This window comes from Trachemys scripta, chromosome 3 (assembly GCF_013100865.1).
Source record: "Trachemys scripta elegans isolate TJP31775 chromosome 3, CAS_Tse_1.0, whole genome shotgun sequence".
Classification (NCBI taxonomy): Eukaryota; Metazoa; Chordata; order Testudines; family Emydidae; genus Trachemys; species Trachemys scripta.
In genome coordinates, this window is record NC_048300.1 from 86,495,915 (window position 1) to 86,516,721 (window position 20,807).

Here is a 20,807-nt window from a genome sequence, read left to right on the forward strand (position 1 = left end):
CTCCTCCAGGTTTAAGAAGTGTGTGTTGTGCAGGCTGCATTCTCTATAACGGACGTCCACACACAGTGTATCCACTGACTGGGAGAGGGACACGTTTGCCAGAAGTGTTCCTGCTGTCTGGGCTTAAAGCCAAGTGCAAGGAAAGACAGGATTCTTAAACTCAAACTATTCTTTATGGAAAGTCCCTGGGACCAGTGTCTGACCCCAGCTCTTACTCCTCACCAGAGAGACCCTCATGCTCAACAAGGTCATCTGCCGACCCTCGTTTCCCTCGCCCGAGTAAGGGAAGATCATCCTCTGACCAGGCTGACGCTAAGAAGAGAGCGGTCCCTCCTTCAGCTCCTGAGGCACAAACCACAGGAATGGCGTCTCCAGCTACAGCCGTGGTGCTAACGGCTTCTGACAAGAGGCACAAGGCTGCTCCTTGATCAGTGGTTCTCAACCTATTTACAATTGTGGGCTCCATCCAGTACTAAGTGTATGGCCCTGGGGATGTCTCATGGGCCACAGCTCTGTGCTGATTGGGCTGCAAGTGGTCCATGGGCCACAAGTTGAGAATGACTGTCCTAGACTGACTACCTCAGCCCCTGAGAGTAAGTCTAAGGACTGTGCCAGGGCAAAACAGCAGCTATCACGCCACCTCCTGTTGTGAGTGACTGAAGTGAGTCCTTTATCTCCTCGGTGGCTCCGGGTCCATTTCTGGCACTGAGGACACAGTTGGACCAGCAAAACAGCCGGCTCCAGTGAAGCCCTTGGCTCCGACGCTGCGCACAGCAGCAAAGCTCTCAGCTCTGAGCGAGACTCTCTAGCAGTGTTGCAAACGCCTACTAAAGGCACGGCTCCGAAAAGCTCTCTGGCGCTATCTGCTGACTCTTTTCCATCTCACACCTTGGCACTCTGCTCAACACAGGCACTGAGAAGAGATCACCCACAGGAATTCACTCAGCTCTCAGACCTCACTGCATCTGACATTCCGGATTCTCCACTCGTCAGAGAGGAGGTGTCCCAAAGTCTCACCCACTTCGTGCTCTCCCACAGTGACAGCACCTCCTTTCCTTAGTGATGTTGAGAAGGACGAGGGTGATTATCAAGACACTCTCTCTCTCTTGCCCCATCAACATCAGGGCAATTGACGTCAACTTACCAGCCTTACCCTGCTGCAGTTAAGGGCACCCAGCCTTTTCAGGGGCCCCCCATAGATGCAACCATATAGTCCCAACCCCCACCCTCCAATTGGCCACACTGGGGGCCCTGGGCCATGTATAAGGCACAATTTGGTAATCCCCCCCACCACTGCAAACATGCCGGTTTCCATCAATCCCTTCCTCAACGATCTCTCAACCTCCAGAACCACAGCCACCACTGGAGGAGGAACTGGAAGGAGAGCAGGATGAGGAGGTATCTCCAAGGCCTCCCATTTCCTTCATCTTCACCTGATGAAGCAATCATGCTGCCACCTCCCACAGTGGCTGATGATTTTTATCACTTTGTTTCTTAGAGTGCCTGACTCCTTAAACATCCCACTTGAGGAGGTCAAGGAACAACAACATGAACTGATTGACATTCTCCATACCTCCTCAACAACAAAAAATGCCCTATCTGTTAACAGTGCACTACTTGAACCTGCAAACCTTCTTTGGCAGACTCCAGCCTCTATCTTCTCCCACCCTCCTCCTCCTTCCCCCTTACATGCAAATGTGCAGATAGGAAATATTATCTACCTGCAAAAAATGTGGAGTGTGTGGTTTTTTGTTTTTTTTTTTCCCCACATCTTGCCCCAAATTCCCTCATGGTGAATGCGGTGCAAGAGAAGGGTTGTCAATGCCAATCCGGTCATCCTGACCGAGACCGGAAATGTTTTAGATCTCCTGGGCAGAAAACCCTACTCATCTGCTACTCTCCAATTTTGAATTTCCAGCTGTGAGGCTCTTGAGGCCAAATATGATGATTAAAAATTCTAAGCTGGAGGAACTTTGCCGGGATCTGCCACAGGAAAAAAAGAGAACCATTCCTGCCCCTCATTTTGGACTGTCACTTAATAGCCTGCACGGCCCTGCAGGCCTCCCTGGACTCAGCTGACAAGCTTTACTACTGCGGTAGTAATGCAACGTGCATCATGGTTGCACCTTTCAGGATTCCCTAAGGAGATGCAAAATACAGTCGAGGATCTCCCATTCGAGGGACAAAAACTTTTTTTTTTCCCCCCTTGAGCGCACGGACAACACCTTACACTCACTGAAAGACTCGCGAGCCACTCTAAAATCCATCGGTATAAACACACCACAGCCAAAACGAAGATTGGGGAAATATTGACTCCCTCTGCGATCTTGCCCTCAGCCATACTACCCACAGCGGCAGTTTGACAACCAACGGTGTCATCACTGACCTCCCAACCGGCGCAGACAATCACCTGCATGAGGGACACTGTCCAGACACCCTCTAATTAGCAGCAAATTTGAAAGTGTGGTTGAGGTCCAGAGAACCTCCTGCCGGCTCCAGTTGCCCTTACCATCTGTAACGCCATCTCCCCACCACAGTTTGGCAACCACCTAGCTCCATTTTTACTATCTTGGATGCTCATTATTTCAGAGAGATGGGTCCTGGAAATAGTAAAGGAAGGTTATTCCATCCCCTTTCTCGCTATACCAGCCCCCACCCCTCTGTCCCTCTTCCAGGACCCCTCTCACGAACCCATTCTGGAGTGGGGAGGCAAGACCTCTTCAGCTGGGAGCCATAGAACCAGTCCCTCCACAACACAGAGGACGCACTACTCTCACTACTTCCTGTTACAAAAGAGGTCTGGCAGTTGGCGCCCCATCCTAGAGCTTCACAATCTCAACAAATTTGTCAGATTACATTTCAAGATGGTCACCCTATCCAGTGCTGGGATGGTGGTGGAACAGGAGGATTGGTTCTCGGGCCTCAACCTATAGGATGCATACTTTCATATTTCATATGCCTGATCAGACATTTCCTATGATTCGTCATTGGCCACAGTCCCTACCAATACAGGATGGTACTGTCATTTGGACTATCCATAGCTGCACCAGTTTTTTCCAAAGTACACTCAGTGGTCGCAGCCTTCCTCCGCAAACAAGGCATCACCATTTCCCATATCTAGACGACAAAACTTTACAAAACTGAGCCTCCTTATCAATTTTGAAAAGTCCACACTAACCCCAGTGCAAACAGCTGAATTAATTGGTGCACTACTCGATGCCAAGTGGGCAAGAGCGTTTTTATCACCTTACAGGTTCACAGCGATAACACAACTATTCAACTGCCAGAGCATGCCCCCAAATCCCAGCACATACATGCCTCCAACTTCTGGGACATATGGCTGCAGCTACATTTGTGGTCAAACATGCAAGGCTGCACATGCAGTGTCTTCAGGGCTGGCTTCATACAGTATATCTTCCTCACAAGCACAGCATGCAAAAACTCCAGTCCATGCCAACCCAGGTCAAGGATTCACTACTGTAGTGGATGTGCCCTGACAATATCTGCTGGGGTCCCTTTTCTCCAACCTCCACCTACCATGGTACTTAACACCGATGCCTCTCTCCTCTGCTGGGAAGCGCATCTATGCAAGCAAACTATACAAGGCAGATGGATGCCCACTGAGTCCACCTTATACAGGACCTGCTGCCATAATAGTGGAAGGAGATAAAATTTACTTTGTAGTGGGCAGGATTGGGTGGGCAAAAAAAAACAGTGTGCTAATTTGTGGGAAGACGCAATCTTTTTATTTTAAATAAATGTTTTAATATTTAAGTGAGCGATACAGAGAGACTTGATATCTATTATAACAGGTGTTAAAGTACTGTTTTACATGGTGTAAGCAAGATTTGGTTTTTATTGTTTAGTGGTAAAAATTGTCTCAGTTCCATTTTTATATTTATATAAAAAATATTAACTGACCCTGGGGTGTGGGTGTGGGTGTTTGTTTTTTGTTAAAGTAGCATGGGGGAATCTTTGTCTTGTGGGATTTGCAAGATCTAAGGTTTTTGCAAATGGGAGTGGGATAAAAATGCAAGCAACAATGTGGGGATGGGTATTGTGGGGAGGGATGGGGAGTGGGATTAAAAAAGTAGTCCCAGGCAAGGCTCTGGCTGCTTGCCTCACTTGTTCTCTCCTCTGGGGAAGTATAATCAATCAGAGCTGCTGTAGGTAGAGCTCTCTTCCCCCTTTGCTTACAGACCCAAAGCCATTCTCAAAGGAAGGAGCTTAAGAGCTCAGTGTGGCTCTGACCCCTCCTCTCCTGTGAGGAAAGGGGGCAGGACAGCTCCTCTGCTCCTCCCTGCATCACCTCATCTGGGGATGGCCATTGGAGGGCTGAAGACCCCCTGGAATTCCCCCACTTCCTGCCTGGAAAGAGGAAAGGAGTGAAAAACCCCAGAGGAAACAGAGCTGAGGCTGGAGGGGCTGAACTGATTGCCGGGAAGGAGACTGGCAGGTGTGTGGCTGAGAGCTCTTCAACAGGGCCAAAATCATCCTACCCAAGACATTTAAAAGAGTGGGCAGCATTAATTCTCGCTTACATTCTAGGGATCGGCAGGGGGCTACAAAATCAAAACAAGCCCCCAAAAGCACAATATAGTATTTAAAAAAACATACATGATTTTTGGGTGTCTCATGATTTTTGATCTCTTGAGGTTGGCAATACTACATTTACATCTGTGTAAAGCACTCCCTAAATCTGAATGCTAGCACTTTGCACAGGTGATGGGAAGCAGGGACAGAGCAGTCCCTGAGACTAAATGCTGCAGTTCTGTCTGGACCTTACATGAGCCATATCCTGAGAAGGGAAGGTCCCTTCCTCCCTCGCCTTTCCCCACTTATGGCCACATACGACCAAACAGAATTTGTCCCACAGACTTGTTTAGAAGCACTGTTCCTTTGCTCTTTCCCCTTTGATAACTTGGGAACAGAGTTGTTCAGGAGATAAAATTTTCTACTGAAATACCCAACTTTTTGGTTTAAAGAAATCAAAATTTGGCGCATTTCTATTCTGAAATGCTGCCAGAAACCTCATGGGAGTTGTAGTTTGGGTGCTTCACACACCCATTCTCTTCTATAGACCTGGCCCCCTTGTCAGACTATATTTCCCATGACATATCCAGCTCTCGCCTTTTGGGGCGGGGAGGTGGTGCATCATGGGACATGTAGTCAGGATGGGGACTCCAGCCTATAGAGCAGAATGGGGACATGAAGCAACAACTCCAACTCCTGTGGGGCACTGTGTCAGCATATCTCATCTGAAATATTTTCGATTTAGGGCATTTGATTCTTTTTATTAAGAAGTGTAAATTTTCTGTGGAAAGCAGAAACTTTTTGTTGAAAAACCTTGTAAAACAACTTAGTCAGAAAATTTTCAATCGGCCCTAGTTGCGCACTTGAGAGGGCATGTTTTTCTCAACAAGTTGGTGTGGTTTACAGCATGGCTGACTTGCAAAAAGCAGGCTTAATTGAAGGGGAGGGTTATAGCTAATTTGCACTGGTCAGCAGCAGTGCAGAGGAGGAGAGTGTGAGTGTGTGAATGACCTTGTGCTGTTGAGCTACAACAGCAAGTTGCCAAATAATAAATGCCTATGGCAGTCTGTGGGAGTAAGCTAGTAGCATGATGCTAGTTTATTGCAAAGTGATGCTAGGGAGTGTCACTTGACAACCACAAAGAGAAAAAGGTCTAGAGGAATAAAAAAAAAAAGAGTGGGAAGAATAGGGGGAATGTTAAGAACTTCAGATACTGCTGTGTGGTGGGTTTTTTTTTTTTTCCATTTAATAAAAAAGCATAGTGTTACTCTGGGACTTGTTTTCTGCAGCAGCTGAACAAGCACATTGATGATAAATAACTAGGCAAGCAGGAGGCAAAAGGTTTAATCCTGCAGTATTTTCTCAGGCAAAAATCATACAGGATCACACCCAGGTAGCACAGATGGAGTCTTTCTGCTATGGAATGTATTTGAAGTTGAAAACATGTAAACATGCATGTGAAGTATCTGTATAGTGAACGTCGTGATATATTATTTATTAACTCTATTCAGATTTTTTTTTTTTAAAGTGACATTTGGAATAAAATTGGATGACCTTTTATTAAAAGGTTCTTATCTAGATAAAGTGTAGCTTGTTTGGAGAACATCATACACAATTATCTATTCCCTTGAACTTCTGAAATGATGAATTTTAAGCAATGAATTTGGTGGCAATAGAGGATAAAGGAATGAATTAAGTGTTTGGGTTTTTTTCCCCCCTTCCTCTGTTGGATATAAAGCTGAGCAAAAGCAAAAAAAAAACCCCAAATTTCCTTCTTCTCTGTGATCCTTATTGTTCTGCCCCTGCTACATAATCTTGGAGAGATCAAATTATTCAGGCTTTAGTTTCAGTACTTTTTAAATGTTTTTTTTTTTATTTAAGCAAAAATGTAAACTACAGGAGATGTAGGATTTTGAATTATAATAAAGGACTTTCTTACAGGGAATTTCTTAGCAGTTCATTTCTGGAGGTTTAACCGCATTTATTTTACTCATTTGTGTATCTTCATAGCATTCTCTCTAAGATAAAATACTTTGGTCCTTGTTGGAAACTGATGCTTTCAGAAACAGTGACATTTAGAAGCATTATTCCATTAAGATGGCTCAGACCCACCCTACAATGATAACCTCCACCTCTAACCATTGCAACAAAAGTCAGCAGGACCTTTCCTTGTTCTTTTTTGACAGAGAAATAGTTATTTGCTGTGGTTATGAGTAAGCCGGAAATACTGGGAAGTCACTAGTAAACTGTATAAGACACTAACTAGTCTTACCATGTTAAGATACTGCTGTCTGGATGGAGGATGCTATTAGTCTGAGTTTAACATTTGCACATGCAATGTGGCCTTCCTCCCCCCAGAACGATGTCATGCCAAAGCTTCAGGCAATTACTAAATGATTACTGAAAAAGGAATATATTTGTTGTTGGCTGTTCCCGGTTGCCTTGGTTTAGAAAACTAAACTGAAAAGATTTCAAAAGTATTTCAAAGGCTAGCCTGGTTCCAATCTTTGCCAGAAGCTGGGCCTGGATGACGGGGATGGATCACTTGATGAAGTGCCCTGTTCTGTTCACTCCCTCTGAAGCACATGGCATTGGCCTCTGTCAGAAGACAGGATACTGGGCTAGATGGATCATTGGTCTGACCCAGTATAGTCATTCTTGTGTTCTTATTGTATACAAGTGCGGTTTTGATCCAAAATTTCTCCTTTGTTTTCCCTGACAACCACTCCACACTGTTCTTAGCTCTAGTATCTGTTCCTGAGGAAAAACACCAGCACAGGACCTAATTTAGCTCACTGAAGTCCACAAGAGTTTTGTCTTTGTATTGCCAATCCCAAGCACTCAAAAATGAAACTATAAAAATAGATAAAAGTTGAGGTTTTTTATTTGCCTTCTAGTTTCTGAGACTTTAGGATGCACTCTGGTCACATTTTCAAGCTTTTTTTCCACAACCAGGAGAGCTAAAAACTTTTTTATAAATGAATGTCAAGATTCTCATGCAAGCTCGTGAATCCAGCAGCTTGAGCTTAAAACAAAACACCAGATATTGAGACCCATGATACAATTGTGATAGTAGGCAACACTGCAATGACTTCAGTGCAAGCAACATTGGACCAATAGATGGAAGCAACCTGGAAGCAAATAGTTGTCCCTTTTATTTACAGCCAAACTCTAGTTTTCACTTTGGTTGCTTGCAAGTGTATGAAAGCAGTGCCGGCATCTATCTCTGGGCCGAATTCTAAGCAGATGTGTAGGTATATGATATGATGATTAGCACAACTCACTCATTGTGTTGATGTTGTAGTTTGTGTTGATATGAACTAGGGACCTTTTATAGCATGCCAGCAGGATCTATGCAGGGTAGGTAGAGCACAACATGTTTGTGTGGTTTAAAAATCTCTCCCTTCCAGTGTACTTTGGCATCATATAGACAAGCCCTGAATTTAAGTTAGTGTAATGAGGTTGAATTGACATTTCCCATGCCTCTGAATATGCCCCTCTTTCTCTAACCACATCTTTACCTATGCACTCTGAGGCCAGGAGTAAAATTTTCAAAAGTACCTAAAACCCATTATCAAAAGTAACTTGGGCACTAATGTGTCTGTCTCATTGGAAGTCAGTGGAATTTAGGCACTTTTGAAAACGGGATTGAGGGGTGTTGGAAAATTTTACCATAGGCCTATAGTAGAAAACTTGCACTAGTGTCACTAAATTGATATAAAATCACTTAATTTGTACCAGTGCAAATCCATAAGATGAAGGTATTTCAGTTTAAATCACACTTAAACTGGTTCAGTGTGGTTTCAAAACCTGCTCCTAACAGAAGTGGTGTTCTTGAGAATGAAACCAATTTTTGTTTGCACTTAAATGTTTCCACAGAGTTTGCAACCAAAACATTATAGGGTTTATTTATGAAGTAAATATCCTTAAATCAAACTCTTAAGTTCTCCCAGCAGCATTTTTCTTTGCCTATCTGTAAATTTCATTTTATTATTGATGGAAATATTCTTTTTCATTGGGTTGTGTGTGTACAGTGAAATTGACATTTACTGGCATTTACCGATAAAAATCTCATCCTTACAAGCCTAGCTATAGGTTGTTGGTTGACCTCGGTCTTAGGAGTTCCTAGAGTGCTGGCAAGATCTCCAACAAAATGGAAGCAGATGCCTGCCTTCCTTCCAAAAGCTGCTTTTTTTTTTTTATTTTTTTTTATTTTAAACTTAAGCACTGTAGAAAGTGTTATTCGACTTATCTTCCATCTAGCCCTGCACCCCCACTCTCTGCCCAACTGCATGAGTGTGTGACTGATGATTGCAGATTCAGCCTAGATGAGCTGCAGTGATTTCCTTTGCTATGTCCTGTAAGAGGCAAGTGATGCTTTCAGTGCGTAAGTGATTTGTGGGCACACATGTATTTTATATATTCACTTATTTGTTGTTTTGTTCCAGAGATGGTGATGTTGCTGGAATGGTGGTCAGGCACTGATTGCACCCTCTACACTGACCCAGAGAGTTACCACAAGTACGGGAAAGAGAATGCCATCGTAATCCTTAATCACAACTATGAAATCGACTTTCTCTGTGGTTGGAACTTTTGTGAAAGATTTGGGGTTTTAGGGGTGAGTTCTGATTAGCATTTAAACCAATTAAATTTCACCTTTAACTTGTACAGAAAACATTCATATTTTAGTAAATAACCAGATCTGTGTCCAAATTTCATACAGCTCTTGTGCAGGCATTACTTGATCTTAGTGTTTTCCCCCTTCATCTTGCTGTCTTTCCTAGTTTGGAAAGATTTCCATAGGAGGAGAGAGTGACAGGGTTAGGAGTATCCAGAGAAAAAATGAATAAAAGGTGATATGATGAAGGTATACAGAAGAATGAATGAATGGTGCGGAGAGGGTCACTTGGGTATACCCAAAAAAGGCACAGTTTTTAAACTGATAAAAGGAAATATTTTTAACGTAGAACTTAATCTGTGGAACTCGTTGCCACCATATTTCACTGAGCTCAACAATTCAGTAAGGTTTTAAAAAGATTAAACATTTTTATATGGTTAAAATATCCACAATTATTTCTACATGGGATATTAACCTTCATGATTCAGGACAGAAGCCAATTGCTTCAAGTACATCTTCGCTGCAGAATTAACTTGAGTGGTCAGCACCTGGGTCTGGGTCAGCTTAGCTTTGCCTAGGTGTGAGCAGCGCCACTGCAAAGCCATTCTCAAGTTAGTGTCCTCACTGGTGCTGCACTCCCCTGTGTTTCACTAGGATTTCTGGTGGCATTCCCATGGTTCTCTGTGTTGGTGTAAACTGAGGTGCTCTACAATTCTTTCCCAGTGAATTGTAGGAGATCTTGTCTGTCCTGAATACACAAGGAAATTGTAGGAAGACATTGGAGGACTAGCTACATTTGAGAGACTTAGCTTGCGTCCTCGCTGCAAAGTGAGTGGGTTACCAGCATGAATGAAACCCTGACTCACTGTTTAGCCTACTGTCCAAGATGAGCCAGCTAGCCCAAACAGAAAACCTCTCCAAATTCAAAGAGGTTTGTTTGTTTGTGGTGGGAGGGAGATTAAGGGCAACCACTGAGTCAGAAACTGAGTTAACTGCGATGAAGAGGTACCCTAACTGCTAGGGGTTGGGAAGATAGCGTCCATCTCCCCCACCCTCTACCTCCCATAAGCATTTTACAGTAGTCCATTACGTTGATTTTTATATCATCCTCTTAAGCATTTGCTACTGACCACTGTCAAAGCCTCTACACTAGAATGGACTAGTGTTGGTCGGACATTTCCTTTGTGCCGGAGTTTGGGAGATAGGGAATAACACTGTGAGGTGAGAAAATGTTCTGCGCCTCTGTAGTGCTTTACAGGCAAAAGTGCAAATCTTGTAAAATTATGATAAAGGGACCTAATAATAAAAATGCCCTTGTCACGCTCAGAGGCAGGAAAAAATGAGGAAATTTATTACCAAAACTCCTCAGGCTGTGCATTTTATTGAATCAGCTATAGGCTTCTTGCTGCTCTGGAAGGGTTTTTTACCATGCTTGGGACTTGCTGAGTTCTCAAGGAAGGTAATGGATGTAAGAAACCATATAAGAAAACTGTCACTCTCATAAATACCTACGCACTAACCCTTTCTGCACTATTACTAACTCGTGACACTCAGAATGCAGACCTAAAAGAACCAAGAAACTTGTAGATGGATGCATTAAATTTGTATTCTTAGAGGAACATGGGACATAAAGAATTTCTTCCATAAAGCATTATTTGTGTTTGGAGAATGATTGATTAATTTGTATAGAACTAATATCTAAAGCCCAAATTCTCCACTCGATTACACTGGTGCAGCGCTGCTGAATGGGATTGCACTAGTGTAACTAAGAAAATTTGCCCCAGGTTATGTTTTACAACTTCCCAAGGTAACCAGTTTTTCTGTTTAGTTTCAGTCTTGCTTCCTAGTGAAAGCCCATTACATTGTGTACAAGTCTCCAGCAGTTACTTTATACTTAAGGCCCTACCAAATTCATAGCCATGAAAAACGCATCACAGACCATGACATCTGATCTTTTTGTGTGCTTTTACCCTATACAGTTCAGATTTCACGGAGTCCAGTGTTTCTCAAATTAGGGGTCCTGACCCAAAAGTGAGTTGCGGGGGGGGGGGGGAAGGGGGGGGTTAGAAGGTTATTTTAGGGGGGGGATGTGGTATTGCCACCCTTACTTCTGTGCTGCCTTCACACCTGGGCGGCCGGAGAGCGGTGACTGTGGCCGGGTGTCCAGCTCTGAAGGCAGCACCCTGCCAGTAGCAGCAAGGAAGTAAGGGTGGTAATTCATACCATGCCACCCTTACTTCTGTGCTGCTGCTGGTGGCAGCTCTGCCTTCAGAGCTGGGCTCCCGGACAGCAGTCACCGCCGTTCTCCGGCCACTCAACTCTGAAGGCAGCACAGCTGCAAGCAGCAGCGCAGAAGTAAGGGTAGCAGTACTGACATGCCCCCACAACTCCTTTTTGGCCAGGTCCCCTACAATTACAACACCATGAAATTTCAGATGTAAATATCTGAAATCATTAAATTTACGATTTTTAAAATCCTATGACTCTGAAATTGACCAAAATGGACAGTGAATTTGGTAGGGCTCTATTTATATTGCACTAAATCAATGTTTTTTCTTATATTTGGCCTGGTTAATTTATTACTGAATGTTTGTATCTTTTTGCCTTTTTCTTTTTTGGGATGAATTTATTTTCCTTCCTCTCAGATTTTCAATCTTTGGGTGCTGCACTGTACAAAATACTTGCTCCATTGTTGCTGCTCGTAACTCACAGGGCCCAAATCTTTGAGGTCCTGAGCGCTTTTAATTCCCATTCGTTTCAATAGGATTTGAAAGCACTCAGCCCCTCAAAGAGTTGGAGCTATGATTCTTAACGTCACAGTTGTGCACAAACTTTCGGTGCTACCTAGTTTGAACTTCATCACACAAACAGAAAATACATAACCCTGTGACTATTGTGTTTTAATTGGGTGAAGGCACTTTTTTTAAATATCCCTTCTTCCTTGCTCTTGTTAAGTGTTACTTACAAAATATCCCTACAGATTTTGAGCTGCACGGGCAGTTAAACCTGGAAACAAGTTTCCTCCTCTTCTCTTCTTTTCCCCATTGACAGCTGCTTTGCCTCCTGAGCTTACCTGCAGCTCAGCTGTCTCGGGAATTCGAAAATTTGTCAGGAAAAGACTTGCAATTCAGTATCAATGTGGGGGACTTCTGAGGGCGGAATGGAATCACACACATCACCTTTTACAGTTTCATTGGAAAGAGTATAGTAGAGGGCATGGACAGCATCAACAAAATTATTCTTAATTCTTTAAACTGCCATTTATAAAACATAACAAGATGGCACCCTGTGGGAATGGGGTGAAGAGAGGTAGTTGGGGATTTGGCAGTGAGCAACTGAAGAGGGAGGAGGGAAATGTCAGTTTTAAAATGCCTGCTCCCTTATTCTGCACCAAGGTGTCAAGTTGCAGTTTGTGGCCCTTACAGACATTTTAAACCAGTTTCCTAGTGTAAAAGTTAAATTAGGAACAGGTCAATATTCTTTTTTTATTTTATTTTAAAGAAAGCTAATATTGGCTGCTGGGCAACAAGCATTCTGTAAGGCCATCTGGGCTTTTGAACTGCAAGGCGGTGGGCCTTGTATAATGCAGGGAACCTTAATTTGTTCTAACCTTTTATTTTTGTTTTTTTAACAAATATATGCATAACAGCGAGATAAGGCGTTTCTACCCTTTTCTCTGTCTCATATTTTTTTTTAGGAACTACTTTTCCAAGTAGAAAGATATATTGCTGTTTATATATAATTAAAAAATGAAGGATCCATATTGATTGGGACTCAGGAGATCTGGGCTCTATTTCTGGCTCTGCCACTGGCCTGCTGGGTGACTTTGGGCAAGTCACTTCACTTCTCTGTGCCTCAGTTTCCTCCAGTTAAAATGGGGATATTGATATTGACCTCCATTGCCTAGTGCTTTGATAATCTACTCATGGAAAAGTACTGTATAATATGTGGTGATGGTAGTCTGAATGCTAGTTGACTATCTGTCTGCCTCAGCAAACATCACGTTCAGATTGGTGTAGGTTACCCACTGAGCAGTTCATAATATTGGCTGTAATATAAATAGATTTCTAAAGGGGGAAAAAGTCATCATTTTATTGATCTTGATCATCTAGGAGGAAAATTCTTCAGTACAGAACCATAATTTTAAATTTAGTTTAATTTTCTTTTAAAAAAAAACAAAAACAAACCACTACGGAGTGCAGATGAGTCAGATAATTCTTCTTAGCTCTGGTTAATTGTTCCAAGTCTCTCCACATGGCAGTAAAAATGAAACATAAGGAAGTTACTTTTTGAACAGTTGTGATGACTTGCAAAGGCATTGAGCGTAATCCTAGACTCGGACGGGGGGATAGATACTTTATTGTGTTGTTGCCAAGTCACTGTCCAGTAGAGACCTTTGGCTAACATGAATGTTAATTGCTCATTCTTTGAGAGCACTCACTTTTTATTTATAAAAGCAAATGCAGGAAACAAAAGTGGGACTCATGCAGGCAGGTGTATGCAAGTTTTGTCACTCAGTTCTGCTTGTGTGGGTGTGTAAAATATTATTGCAACATTAACTTTGAAGAATTACTAAATTCAGGAAAGTAAAGCCTTATCAATTAAGCGTACTTGAGGTTCTATGAGAACTGATGTGGGGGCTAAGGAAATACTCCCTCAACTCAATTCTAGTACCCTGAGATTGCTTTAGATTTGGGGAAATGGATTTGGGAGTGCTATATGTTTTTGAAATATAGCAAACCAGATCATCAAAACATTTCACTGCAAATAATTTATCAGTCAGATTTAGCCTATTTGCTGCTAGCAATTTACAGTTTCATTAAATTTATCTGAAGTTATGAAACAAATGGTTGGTGGCTCTTTAAGTGGTTTAGGTTTCTGTCAGTATGTGGTGTTCACGGTTCAAGCTGTGTTGGTTAGTTAGCTGGGACTGCACAGATAAGTAACGAGATTTTCTTTAAGTGGATAAGTACGCAAACACTTGCACAAATCTAAAATTCAGTTTCTGTGGTTACTCATATGTATATGTAGAACTGAAATTTGCTTTCTGCAGCCATTTATGCAAGTGGAACTTGATCACACAGGTGTTTGTAACTGACCACACAAGTGCATACACAACCAAAGCTAATTCATTTCAGAGCTAGATTGAGTATATGAAGAAATATATCCTTTCTTTTATCATCCAGCTTTAATCCCAGCAGGCATCCTTATAGTCACATATGTGATTGTAATATAGTTCTGGAGCCTTAAAATCCCTGATTTACTGCAGGAAGGCAATATCTTATGTGGAGTTACCCAATGGTGGTCAATGGAATTTCTTTTGCAGGGAAGGTGAAATTTTAAGGCTAAAGGAGAGGATTAGTATGTTACAAAAAAACAGTTCATTAAAAGGAGAGCGAATGAGATAAAATAAATTCTGTGGATGCATGCTTCCCTCCGTTCTTCTGCATGTTATATGATATATGCACAGAGCAGGTTCTAGTTCTATATTCTGGAGGGAAAAGGAGATAATTTGTACATTACAAGTCTAATTTATTCCTCCCACAAGAGAACAGTCTTGCTAATGTAACTCATTGAAAAACTTCCTTCCTGTAGTTAGTTCTCTGTAATTAGAGACTTCCTTCTACACTTAATGCAGACTTCTGACACAAAACAGCATAAGATGCTTTAGTTTCTCTTCATGTGCATCTGAGAGATTATCCACTCCAGTGCCAAAAACAACTTTTGGGGGAAGCTGTTGGCAGAAGAAAACAAGAAACAAATCCAATATAGCATTGAATATCCACATACTGGATAGAATTTAGTGTTCAAATTGCCTCAGCATACATTACTTATCTCTAGCATAGGTAATGCCTTAAATACTTTTAAAACATCATATCAGCATGTCATTTTCTATTTAATCAAAAATGGGGGGGGGGGTGAGAGTAGAGAATTTACCATTGCATGTAACTGTCAGAGTTTTTGCATATGCTAAGAAAGCATAATTAAACAGTAGTTGGTGACAAGAAGTGGTTAGAACCTTTATTTTGCTTTGGAGGCATAACCTTTGTAGACTCAGATTGCAGCCAGAAGGGATCATTAGATCATCTACTTTGACCTTTTGCATAGCACACAGAATTTCACCCAGTTACCCTTGTATTGAGCCCAATAATTGTCGTTGAAGCTGTGTTGCATGGCCTTATTGCAGGGCAATCTTACCTTTTCTTATAGTCTCTGCTTTTCAGTACAGTACACATTGACTATTACCCGTGCGTTACAAGACAATAAGATTTCCCCCCCCCCCCCTTTTGGGCAACATGTTTGCTTACCTAATTCTGGCCTGGCTTTCTTTTTGCTTCCAGCTGCAATTCAAGGTGCTTGGCTTTGTTCTGTAAAGCTGTGTGGCTATTGGGAATACCACACCGTTCTTCCCCATCTTATGGCTGTGGCAGCTGAAGGTTAGCTGAATTAATGGTTCCTAGATTTAAATATCCGGGGTCAGGGTACTGTCAGGGAGGGATGTTAGCTGAAATTTTCTTCCTTTGCTGGATTTGTTGATCTTTTGGCACAGTGCGAGGCCCACTTTGAGCTTTTGCAGGGGGAACTGGGAGGCTTTAATATATTCATGAAATACAGCTGGCTGACTGCAGACACCTTGACAATACCCCACAGGCATGCTATAAATGTGGATGTATAGTTCTAGAACTGTTTAGTGTGAGGCAGTGCATGGCTTGTGACTGCTTATAGTTAATGCATAATACAATACATCCCGTTTCCTTACACTGCACTCTACTCACCCATGAGGTTTCTTTCCCATTTAATGCTGTGGTCCTTACACTTCTATAGCAACTGCTATCTGAGGATCCCAGAATGCTCCAAAAAGAACAAAGTAACCCTCGCAACCTTCACTGGACAGCACTTGATTGGAAACAAGAGGGGAAAGTATTGCTAAAGGGATAGAGTTCAGGTTGTGTAGTTGACATATGATCTTAACTGTGCGTTTTCTTTTAGACCATTTGTTTTTTGTAAGAACTGTAATGTTATATTAAAGAGATGCAAGCGACTTGAAAATCACACTTCCATCTGAAAATAGTTATTATTAGAAGTAACCCCTGAATATACTATAATGAAAGACAAAAATATTTGTCTAATTTTTTCAGTTTGTTTACTGTAGTTGGTGCATTTGAGACCACTTAATGTATAGTAAGTTTCACTAGTTTGTTGATGTATATCCTTCCCAGGCTCTGCCAGAGGGTGTTTACTAGAAAGCAAAGCAGAAACTAAAAAGGCATCAGGCCAGAGTGAGTGGAAAGGGAAAGAAGAAGGAAAGTGAAGTTAAGCATGTTTGTCACTCTTGCACGCTCAGACCCATCTTAGAAACTGTTTTGAATGTTAGAAAAAATAAGGGTTTTTCTGCTAAGAAATTAGTTTAGAAATCACCACATTTAAAGGGTATCTACCAGAAAACTGAACCTAAAAAAAGAACGTCCCTTTGAAGTTAAATATGTTAAGTCTGTCAAATGTTTACAACTGTGTTTTTTTGTTTTGTTTTTTTTTCCCCTTGGGGTGGGGTTAACATTCGTCCGGATTCTCCCGGACATGTCCGGCTTTTTTGAGTTAAAAATCGCATCTGGGGGGAATTTGTAAATGTCCGGACTCCCCCAATGCAGAGCGCGCGTGACTGACAGGGCAGCCGGCCGGATCCTGCCACTCGCACGGGGCTCTGACAGCCAGAACCCCTCCTCTGATTCCCCCTCCTCTCCCCTGCAGCTTGAAATCACTCCCCTCCTCTCTCTCCCTCCCTCCGCCTCCCTGCATTCGCACTTTGCCGGCCGACCATTCACCTCGGGCCTCCAGCAGTCTGGAGCTCCACCCCCTGTGCCCCCTCCCCGACTGCCCAGCGCGCTGCTCCGCAGCACTCTGAGTGGCACGGTAAGGGGGTCAGAGGGTCGGAGAAGGGGCAGGGAGGTTCTGGAGGGGACAGTCAAGAGACAGGGAGCAGGGTTGGATGGGTTGGGAGTTCGGGGGGGGGGTCTGCCTGGGGGTGTCGATAAGGTTTTGGGCAGTCAGGGTTACGGGTAGGGTCCTATGGGGGCAGTTAGGGTGGGGGGGGTCTCAGGAGGGGTCAGTTAGGGGACAAGGAACAGGGAGGCTTAGAGGGGTGGGGTTCTGGGGGGCAGTCAGGAGCAGGGGTCCCAGGAGGGGGCAGTCAGGGGACAAGGAGTGGGCCGGGGGTTGGAGGTTCTGAGGGGGGCAGTCGGGGGTGGGAAGTGGGAGGGAGTGGATGGGGGTGGGGCTAGAGCGGGGCTCTACCCCCCTCCTCCCCCCGTGTCCTCTTTTTTTGATTGTGGAAATATGGTAACCATACCTTGGGGACAGAAGGGTTTGTTGATTAATAATTATGAAATATTGTATAGTGGATTGATCATTGCACCTGCTTCCTGACAATCCAAATAACACATACCAGTACCCAGCAATGCTGAATATGAATTCTGGAAACAAGGATGCACATAGAGAAGAGGGATAGACCTAGACAGTAGGTGATGGGTATTGGTAGTAGAAAGGTATCCTAGTGGATGCAGGGGTATCCTGAGAAAGAGACAAAGGAGCTAGCAACTATATGGGAAGGACTAATGCTAGGGGCAGGAAGGGGCCTTGGAGAACCAGGCCATGTTCAGCATAGCTGCTGCACTGTGGTAGGGGCTAGTTGAAGTATCAAATATCTGGACTGATATTTGGAATCAGATTTGTACGAATATGAATGACAAACATGGCCGGATTCATGCACAAATGGATTCATCAGATCACTGATCAACAGAGCTGGGCCTCAGCCATAAAGTTCAGATCCTGATGCTAACTCTTCCCCCTTCTCCTCTCTTCCCCTCCTCGCCCCCCAAAAAAAAGCTATGAAGGAAGAGGGTTCAGGGTTCTGCTTTAGGCCCATCACTACCAATTAACTAATAGTATTGAGGGAGAGGGAGGGTCTGTGTGAGGCACTCTCAATGATTGAAAACATTAAATTCCTATTTCCAGTTTTTGGAAGCTGACTTCCCCACATTTTCTCTCCTTGGCTTCTGTGTGGCTGTTACTAATAAAGCTAAGTGATCCATATTTGCCTTCTAGTCTCATGGGTATTGTAGATAGCTTAATTATTTACAGAAATTTGCTCTCCCCCCTCCCCCCTTAGAAGAAAAGAAAGATGAGAAGACAAAAACTAAGTTGTCTCTATTGCCATTGTAATGAAAAAAGCAAACATCTCTCTCTAATCGTCATTACTTGAATGTCGAGTTCACCAATTGTCACTAGTCAAATCTGATGTCCAATCCCTGGGCTACGGCGCTTTATGATAGAACAAATGCTCAATGGACCGTTATTGCTGCATGTACCCTGTAGAAAATGGGACTTTTTTCAGTCAGTGCTGAAGCAACATTTCACACATTGTTTGCAGCTTTATTCTTCATTGTAACCATTCTATAACAAAACAAACTGCAAGCTAGTTTAGAGTTGAGCTGATTAGGAAGGGAGGAAAGGAACAATAAAACACATTGTGGAAAGGTTGTTTTGCGAGAGGAAGCAAAGTCTTTCAGTTAGGCCGTGGACTAGGACTTGAGTAGTGTTACTGACTACAGCATAGACTACCTGCATGACCTTGGACAAGTCACTTGAATCTCTTTGTATCCCATCTATAAAATGGAGCTAATGCTTCCTTTCTCTACGGGGATATTGTGAAGAGAAATTCCTTAATGTATGAGTGGTGCTGAGGGAGTACAGTGATGAGTGCTATAGAAAAGCCTATATGTAAATAAATTTTTTCCCTAAGAACTCTGTAAATTGTATGGGTAGGCTGCTGATTGTGATGCAGACAGTCAAAAAATTCAACAGATGGTTCAGATTCAATAACAAAGACATGCAAAAAGAATTACTCTTTCATTCATAATACCTAATCCTGTTAGCTCATCATGGAAGCATATTGGCAGGAACTTGGGCTGCCACTGCCCATGATGTATTGGTTCTCTAGATAAATCAAGAACTTAATTCTTTGTGGCTGGCAGCCTAACCCCTTGCACGAGTTCCTCACTTTTCAAAACAATTTAGCTTATGTGGATTTTTTAAATTGCATACAGCTTCCTTTTATGCACATAGTTGGGGCCAAATTCTGCTCCCTACCGGATGTTGTGAAGAACCTTTGATTGTTAAAACCAATGGTACAAGCTGTGCAGTAAGATACTATTCAGCGTGAGTCAGTGTATTGGCATTTGGCCCTTTGTGTCTCATGTACCCTTAAAATTCAATAAACAGTTCCTTGTTTTTTGTTTTTTGTTTTTTTTTTTTTTTTAAATCTATAATGCGTGTTTTTTTTTTTTAATGCTCTTTCTTGCAGAGTTCCAAAGTGCTTGCAAAAAAGGAACTTTCTTACGTGCCTATCATTGGTTGGATGTGGTATTTCCTAGAGATAGTCTTCTGCAAGCGTAAATGGGAGGAAGATCGGAAAACTGTCATGCAGAGCTTGCTCAATCTCCGGGATTACCCTGAAAAATTTTGGGTAAGTGGTGACAGGGGAGTGGAGTTTAGGGCACTTTTGTTTCTCGAAGGACAGAGAACATAAATGCAACAGCCCTTCACTGGCTCAATGCTGTGAATTTGGTTTAGTGTTTCTTGAACTTTCCAGAAAAGTCAGAGAACAATGAGGAGGATTTGAATGTCTTTCACTAACCCTCTACCAAGACAGAACAATGGGAATGCCAAGGAAACAAATAGGGATATAAATTGTATAGGTGGCATTTATTTATCCTGGGATTCTATCAGTTCAGCAAACTCCATGCACCTCTGAACCTGGAAGTTTAGAGGTCTATGGAAAAGTTGAGTGTGGATATGACAATGTACCAAATATATGTATTTTTAATTTCCCCTCTTCTACCCCTGTTCTTTCCATTTTGATGTTCCTACTCTCACCCCCACGCTCCATTTCTCCTACTTTAATCCCATCTCTCTTGAGGCCCATGTGGCAGTCACTGAGTCAAACTCAGCACTGATGTAAGTGAATTAACTCAGAGTTGTGCCTACTCAACCAAAGTGACATTTGGCCCCCTGATTTTTCTAATCTGAAAAGAACTGGATTTCCTGTCTCTGCACCAAGATAGTGTTAACTTCCCGATATCCCCATCCCCTCTCATTGGGCTGGGAAGTGACACACAGGCGCTATGTGTCTAATCTGCCAGGGGGTGCTCTTCCCCCCCCTCCCACTATACCCCCCCCACTATACCTCGCTTGTTCCCGCCCCTGCCCAGTTCTGACCCCTCCCCAGAGCACTGTGCCCTCACTCCTCCCTCATTCCCCCCCTCAGCGTCTCCAGATGCCGTGAAACAGCTGATCCAGGGGAGGAGCTGATCAGTGGGGCCCGCCAGTGGGTGAGAGGTGCTGAGGGGAGGCGCTGATGGGGGGGCTGCCAGTGGGTGGGTCAGCACCCACCTTTTTTTTTTTTTTTTTCTCCTATGGATGCTCCAGCCCTGAAGCACCCACGGAGACGGCACCTGTGAAAAAACTAATTGAGACTAGGAATGAAAAGGTGTTCATTTTTTTTCTTTATCCAGTACTTGGGAAAACTCCCAATTTTGGTGAGTTGGTGATGGCAAGAGGAGAGAGATGGACTCATATAGGGAAATCTGTCTTAACCAAC

The 20,807-nt window shown here is 43.0% G+C and overlaps 1 protein-coding gene across 5 annotated transcripts in view; it reads left to right on the forward strand.

Moving 5' to 3' along the window:
* AGPAT4 (1-acylglycerol-3-phosphate O-acyltransferase 4) overlaps positions 1 to 20,807 on the forward strand; it is a 133,819-nt gene that overhangs the window by 67,483 nt on the left and 45,529 nt on the right. For all 5 annotated transcript variants that reach the window (XR_004645076.1, XR_004645078.1, XR_004645075.1 and 2 more), the window contains exons 3-4: positions 8,982 to 9,151; positions 19,512 to 19,673. Coding sequence is in view for 1 of the 5 variants with exons in the window: in XM_034765271.1 (XP_034621162.1) it covers positions 8,982 to 9,151; positions 19,512 to 19,673 (332 nt within the window). In the remaining 4 variants the exon portion in view is untranslated. The remainder of the gene's footprint in view (positions 1 to 8,981; positions 9,152 to 19,511; positions 19,674 to 20,807) is intronic.